The sequence below is a fragment of the Miniopterus schreibersii genome (assembly GCF_964146895.1).
Source record: "Miniopterus schreibersii genome assembly, chromosome: 18".
Classification (NCBI taxonomy): Eukaryota; Metazoa; Chordata; class Mammalia; order Chiroptera; family Miniopteridae; genus Miniopterus; species Miniopterus schreibersii.
Window position 1 is genome coordinate 887,810 of NC_138121.1, and position 6,895 is coordinate 894,704.

Sequence of the window (6,895 nt, forward strand, 5' to 3'; positions counted from 1 at the left end):
GACCTTGAATTCATTATGCAGATGGATTAATTTCTTAACTGTCCTTAATAAAAATGAAGAAAAAAAGTCTCATATGATGACCTGGGAAGTCCACAAAACCTCTTCTGCTACTTTCCAGAGGATTATGTGCCAGGAAAGTGCTTTGTGGGGGCGGAGCCAGCCTCTTTTTTGGGGGATACCGTGTTTGTACAGAAACTGCCGTTACTGAGATTTGGAGGATTGACGTTCACGTTCTCAACAACCAACCTGAGCTTCTACCTCAGGAAAAATGAACCGACCGTTGGTGAAAGACAGTCCTGGTTTCCTGATAAAATGTAAACTCTCAAGAGAAAACCAGGGCTTTGGAAAACTCGGGCCCCACCACGTGCTCTACACAGCGCCCCAGTTCTGAGACTTTTCTAGTGGCATCTGCGGTGATATTAACAGACGGGAGTGTTTGGTGACATGTATTAAATGCGTCCCCACAGGAAGATCCCCCAACTCAGAGAAACAACGCACCCCTTTCAATGCCCTCGTGAGCACCAGAGCCCCTCGCAGGACAGCCCGAGGGTTTCAACACAGCCGGGCAGGACACACTCAGTCCTGTGCCAGCTTTCACTGTGCAGAGCATTTCGGGACGTGCCACTCGTGTGGTTCCAGTGGACGATCAAAGACGAGTGTCAACAACGGTCCGAAAGGTTATGAAAATGCTCCCTCTCCATGGTCCCTGAAGCTGTGCATATTTATACCCCACAACCCAATCAGGAGATTAAATGCACAGACAAATATGAACCCTGTGGACTTCTAGTGACGGGACCAGAGCCGAGACCCGCGAGGATGTGAAACGGGAGCAGGTCCCTTCCTGTCACCTTATCTGGGAAACAGTCATTTTTCATGAAAACATGATTTCTGCTAACACGTCATAGGTTATTAATGTTCAAACTGAGTTAATAATTGTTCAGACTGTTTGATGCCTGTGTGGCCAGTGTGACAGCTGTCACCCCATAAACAGCACTAATTTGGGGTCCCCCCTCATTTGTAAGACGGGACAGAGGTGCCGAACCCAGAACCTGGGGAGTCGCTGAGAACACAGCCCCTGGGCCGGGACTCGGGGCGACGGGGTGATCAGCGCGCCCCCTGCGGGAGGGTCAGGGCTCGGCCCCGGGCCCCCAGGCCTGGCTCTCAGGTCTCAGCCCGAGGGCGGAGTCTGGGGCGCGGGGCTCAGGGCTGGGGAGTCCCCAGCTCCCCGGTTTCACTTCCCTTCTCCCAACCTGTGCGGGGGCCTCCTGCCCGGATACTCATGACGCGCACACACTGCTCACTCCCATTGGCTGTGCGGTTCCTGGACCAGCCAATCAGCGTCACCGCCCGTCCCGGTTATAAGGCTCCGCGGACCCGCCCGGACTCAGATCCTCCCCGAACCCCGAAGGTGCGCGTCATGGGGTCCCCACCCCTCCTCCTGCTGCTCGCGGGGGCCCTGGTCCTGACCCGCACCCGGGCCGGTGAGTGCGGGGTCGGAGGGCGCGGCCTGTGCGGGGAGGAGCGCGGGACCCGGAAGCGCGTGTCCACCGGCCCCCCGTCTCCCGTGTCCCCCCCAGACCCCCACTCCCTGAGATATTTCTACACCGCCGTGTCCCGGCCCGGCCGCGGGGAGCCCCGCTTCCTCTCCGTGGGCTACGTGGACGACACGCAGTTCGTGCGGTTCGACAGCGACGCCGCGAATCCGAGGATGGAGCCGCGGGCGCCGTGGATGGAGCAGCCGTGGGTGGAGCAGGAGATGCCGGGGTATTGGGACCGGAACACGCGGATCAGCAAGGAAGATGCACAGACTTTCCGAGTGAACCTGAAGACCGCCCTCGGCTACTACAACCAGAGCGAGGACGGTGAGCCCCGCGGCCGCCCCGTCACCACCCCCATCCCCACGGACGGGCCGGGTCGCCCCCAGTGTCGGGGTCCGAGCTTCACCCCGAGTCTGCGGAACCGCCCTGCCCCCACCCGGGAGGGGCCCGCGGGGACTTTGACCCGGTTTCACTTTCAGTTGAGGTTCAGTCCCCGCGGGCGGGGCGGGGGCGGGGCTGACCCGGGGGCGGGGTGAGTGGGCGGGGCTGACCCGGGCGGGGTGAGTGGGCGGGGCTGACCCGGGGGCGGGGTCAGGGTCTCACACCTTCCAGACCCTGTTCGGCTGTGACCTGGGACCCGACGGGCGCCTCCTCCGCGGGTACAGTCAGTTCGCCTACGACGGCGCCGACTACATCGCCCTGAACGAGGACCTGCGCTCCTGGACCGCGGCCGACACGGCGGCTCAGATCACCCGGCGCAAGTGGGAGGCGGCCGGTGATGCGGAGAGATGGAGGAACTACCTGGAGGGCCTGTGCGTGGAGTGGCTGCGCCGTTACCTGGAGAAGGGGAAGGAGACCCTGCTGCGCACAGGTACAGGGCCCGCGGCGCCCTCCTCTCCCTCGGGTGGGGCTCCCGCGAGGAGACGGGAAATGGGGTCCGTGTCAGACACCCCTGCTTTAGGTGCAGGGAGGGAGTCCGCCCGGGCTTTGAGGTCAGGGACCAGAGAGGGACCCCCGCCCTCCTCTCAGGGACTGTTAGGGTGCAGTCTCCGGGGGTGCAGGGGAGACCACCCCTGAAACAGGCGCTCAGCGGTTCCCATGACCCTGGGGTGGCTCTGGGCCCCAGGGGGCCTTTCTCTCGGGCCTGTTCCCTGCCCCACACCCCCTGTCTGAGGTCTGAGCCCCGCTGCTCTGAGTCCTTGGCCTCCCCCCAGGTCAGGACCAGAAATGCCTTTTCTGCCCCCAGAGACCTGCCTCCCTCCCGCCCTGGGCTGTGCTGCTCTGACCCTGGAAGTTCCTAAGAGACCAATAGGTCATCCCCCTGCCTCTGTCCAGGCTGGTGTCTGGGTTGTGTCCCTTCCCCCACCCCAGTGTCCTGTCCCTTCTCAGGATGGTCACCTGAGCCCTGCTGGAGGGTCCCAGGGTGGAAACAAAGGTCCTGAATCTTCTCCCCCTTCCCTCAGACCCTCCAGAGACACACGTGACCCGCCACCCCTTCTCTGAGCATGAGGTCACCCTGAGGTGCTGGGCCCTGGGCTTCTACCCTGCGGACATCAGCCTGACCTGGCAGCGTGACGGGCAGGACCAGACCCAGGACATGGAGTTTGTGGAGACCAGGCCCGCGGGGGACGGGACCTTCCAGAAGTGGGCGTCCCTGGGGGTGCCCCCTGGAGAGGAGCAGAGATACACCTGTGTTGTGCAGCACGAGGGGCTGCCAGGGCCCCGGGCCCTGAAATGGGGTGAGGAGGGGACGTGGGCACAGAGCCTCTTCCCAGGGAAGCAGGGGCCTCTGGGGGATCCAGGGGGCTCAGGGCTGAGGCCTGGGGGTCGGGGCCTCACCCTCCCTTCCCCTCTGTTCCCAGAGCCTCCCTCTCAGACCCCCTTCATCATCATGGGCGCTGTTGTTGGCCTGGTTGTCCTCGGAGCTGTGGTGGCTGGAGCTGTGATGTGGGCGAGGAGGCGCTCAGGTGGGGAAGGGGGGGTGTGAGTTTCGTGTCCCCCTGGGGTGTCATCCCAGGGAGACGTGTGTCCTGCTTCATTCATGGGAAGCACCGTCCCCAGGCCTGGGATTGCCAGTGTGGGGCCCTGTGTGCTGACCTCCTGTTTAGTGAGGCAGGTGTGACACTGAGGGACACATGCGTCACCTGATGGGTCTAGTGATGGGAAGAGTGCAAGTCCCTGCTGAGGACAGACCTGCAGGAGGGAGGTGGGTCCAGTCCCTGCACATGCACTTTCCTCAGGTCTCCTGACCCTGCCCTGGGTCTGTACAGACACAGGGTTCTGGGAACTTCTCTGGGCCCAGGACTAGGCTCCTTTAGGACCTCATGGCCCTGCCCCCTCCCTGGTCTCTCACAGGATGTTTCCTTCCTGCAGGTGGGAAAGGAGGGAGCTACGCTCAGGCTGCCAGTGAGTATGGAGGGGGTGCCCCCTGAGACCCTGAGACAGTGCAGACGGGAGCCCATGGGGACCCCGCCACCCCATAGTCCCTCCTTTAGCCTCCTGTCCTTGGTTCTGATCACGTCCTGCTGTGTCCACCCCAGGCAGTGACAGCTCCCAGCGCTCTGATGTGTCTCTCTCGGCTTCTAAAGGTGAGACCCTGAATGGGGAGGGTTTGGGGCAGAGGGGACGGGACTGGGTTACAGGGACTCTGTGGACATTGTGAGCATGAAGTGGACCTTTGAGAATGTGACCAGTTAGAGCCACTGCCCTGAACTTGTTCCTGATGGTTTCCTTCCACAGCGTGAGGCAGCTGCCTGTGGGGCCTGAGTGATGGAAGATCTGTTCAGGCTCCCACTTGGTGACTCAAGAACCTCAGATTGGGAGGCTGTCCCGGCCCTGCCCCCAGGTCCCCTCCCCACACTTCCCTGTCCAGCAGAGGCGGGGCTGCCCCCCCCCCTTCGATTGCACTGATCTGCAGCTTCTTACTCCTGTATTGAAATGAGACCCCTCCCGGCCTGTGTGGCTCAGTGGTTGAATGTCTCCCGTCCACCAGGAGGTCTCTGGTTGATTCCCAGTTGTCTCATCCCGGGGTGTTGGCTGGATCCCCAGTTGGGGGCGTGCAGGAGGCAGCCAATCAATGTTTCTCTCTCATCGCTGTTTCTGTCTCTCCCTGTCCCTTCCTCCATGAAATCAGTACAAACATTAAAAAAAAATCCAACGAAATGAGACCCTGGCTATGACTTTGTTGACTTCTTGCCATGAGGGCTGATGGGTAATTAGAGGAGAGGGCCCTAAAGTCTGAGAGGAAATACAGGGGAGCACCTAGGACTTTCCAGAAGCCCTGTGTGTGCTGTGCTGAGCCTGGGCAGGGGGACGGGAGAGGCTGTGAGGACCGAGTGAGGTCAGGGCCTGTGCCCAGTGGGCACCCAGGGCCTCGTGGGCTTTGACGTGGTCACTGCCCAGCTGGGTCACCTCTCTGCTGCTTTGACCTTGTGCCTTCAGGGAACCTTGTCCCACCAGGACCCATGGTCACAGGGACTCACACATCCCAGGCCCTGTCACTCGTCCTCGTGAAGCTCATCTCCAGGACCCTGGACAGTGTGGGCGGGAGGGGCCTGGTCAGCCTGGACTCAGGCCTGGGCCCCCCTCAGCCCCATCTTCTGGGTGTTTGTTGTTTCTCTTTTCTGTGGAGATTCCGCCTGTGACTGTTTGTGTGAGTTTTGGTCTCGCTCTCTTGGTGGCTCCCTCCCCTCTGACAGCAACAGGGTCGCTTCCCTGTCATTGTCCACAAGGCCCCACGGTCCCTGCACCGTGAGTCTGGTGTCTGGAGATGGATTTTCAGGCCCATCCTGCTCTCCTCCTTCCAGGGCCTGAAAGTTCCCTCCCTCTGACCAGCTTGGTCTTCCTGGGACCAGCCCCATCCTGAAGCTTCCAGGTCCCTCAGCCAGGAGCCATCTCAGTAGCATCCCAGAGTCACCTGTCCCTCAGGAGATGCCCAGGTTTTAGGAGCTGGGTGCCAGGAACCGGGGCCAAGACCAGACCTTTCCTCTCATCCCCCAGGCCTCTGACCAGAGATCCGTCAATAGCAAAAGTGTCACAACAGTTAGAGACGCTGGCACATTACTCGGTCCCCCCCAGTCATGACCAGGAGTCCAGTCATCGTCCTATTGAGGATGTCTTGTGGCCCATTCATTTATGAAAGTTTCCCAGCAGTTTCAGAGGGGGAATTAAAATTAAGCCATAATGTGACATCGCTGCTCAACTCCCAGGCTGGGGAAATTACGAAGCCAGACAATCAGCTGTCAGCAGGAACTTGGACTCATCCCCTCTCATGTTGCTAGTGTGAGAGTCCGTGGTTTCAATACTTTGAAACCCCTTTGGCAGACTCACTACATACACCAGAGACTGACAGAGACACAGATGAGAGGGCAGGGAGTCAAAAGCCAGAAGGGCCCTGGGCAGTTTGGGTCAGTGGTTAGTGTCGGCCCCCAGGCTGAAGGTCTGAGGGGTGGATTCCAACAAGGGCAGGACCTCGGTTGCAGGCTCCATCCTGGGCCCTGGTGGCAGCATGTGCGGGAGGCAACCAGCCCTGTGTGTCTCTCACATCCATGTTCCTCTCTCTCTCTGTCTCTTTCATTCTCTCTGAAAAGCAATGGAAAAAATATCCTCGGTGGAGGAATTAAAAACACACAAAACGTCAGGAGGACAGATGGACTGACCTGGAGATCCCTGCTGGCTCTGAGGGGCAGGGTCTCCCGATGCTCACAGGTGGGGGCCACAGACCTGCTGTCCAGCCGGGAACATTATGCAAGGAGACCCACTTCCTTGCTCCCCCCTCGAAATAGTAAAAGGGACAGGACTTTATGAGACCCCAGGGACCTCGCCTTCCTCCGAATTTTGGGGGAAGTCCCTGATCGCCCCAGGGGACACCTGTGAGTCTGAGAGCAGAGGGGGTTAGAGAAGGAACCTGTGCCCCCTGAGGTAAGGAAATGGGGGGAAGCAGTGGGTGGGGGGACAGAGGGGAAGGAGTGGGACCTGAGGGCCGCTTTCCCAGGGGCTCCGAGGGTCCCTTGGGCCACTCTGCCTTGACCGGGGTGGCGGGACCATGGGTGTGCAATTCTATGCTGACTCCACACTGTCCCCCCAAACAAACTTTTCTCCAGTGTATTTTGACCTTTTATTACTTCACGTGATCTTTTTATTTCTCTGTGGACAGTGTGGGAATTTCATAGAGAGAGCGCTGGACTCCACGCAGTCAGCAGACAGCACTGAGGGGAAACCTGACTGAGGTTCCCGGGGCCCAGCCGCGGTCGGGATCCATGCCCAGCAGGTTGTGGGCAGGACGGGCGGAGGGAGGGTCTCAGGGTCCGGGGCTGATTTGGTCCTGGGTCTGCCCTGTGGCCTCGTGGGAAGCGCGT

General features: G+C 60.3%; 1 protein-coding gene across 4 annotated transcripts; it reads left to right on the top strand.

Annotated features, from left to right (window-relative positions):
- Positions 1-1,275: 1,275 nt before the first annotated feature.
- Positions 1,276-4,703, top strand: LOC308548229 (class I histocompatibility antigen, Gogo-B*0102 alpha chain-like). Of its 4 annotated transcripts, none has more exons than XM_081119416.1 (8): positions 1,276-1,481; positions 1,578-1,862; positions 2,134-2,409; positions 3,002-3,277; positions 3,401-3,505; positions 3,894-3,944; positions 4,079-4,126; positions 4,278-4,703. In XM_081119416.1, the coding sequence occupies exons 1-8, from the start codon at positions 1,280-1,282 to the stop codon at positions 4,280-4,282; spliced, it is 1,248 nt and encodes a 415-aa protein (XP_080975542.1). In that variant the 5' UTR covers positions 1,276-1,279; the 3' UTR covers positions 4,283-4,703. The 4 variants fall into 4 exon arrangements, with proteins under 4 accessions (XP_080975542.1, XP_080975543.1, XP_080975544.1 ...); XM_081119417.1 differs by having other exon boundaries at positions 3,912-3,944; XM_081119418.1 differs by lacking the exon at positions 4,079-4,126 and having other exon boundaries at positions 4,278-4,368.
- The last annotated feature ends 2,192 nt before the right edge of the window (positions 4,704-6,895 follow it).

What these genes read in the sequence shown, in the direction of transcription:
- LOC308548229 (XM_081119416.1), top strand. Translation starts at nt 1,280, where the DNA reads ATGACGCGCACACACTGCTCACTCCCATTGGCTGTGCGGTTCCTGGAC. An exon ending in GCCCCGGGCCCTGAAATGGG is followed by an intron (nt 3,278 to 3,400) that starts GTGAGGAGGGGA and finishes CTCTGTTCCCAG; the next exon opens with AGCCTCCCTCTCAGACCCCC. An exon ending in GTGGGCGAGGAGGCGCTCAG is followed by an intron (nt 3,506 to 3,893) that starts GTGGGGAAGGGG and finishes GGTCTCTCACAG; the next exon opens with GATGTTTCCTTCCTGCAGGT.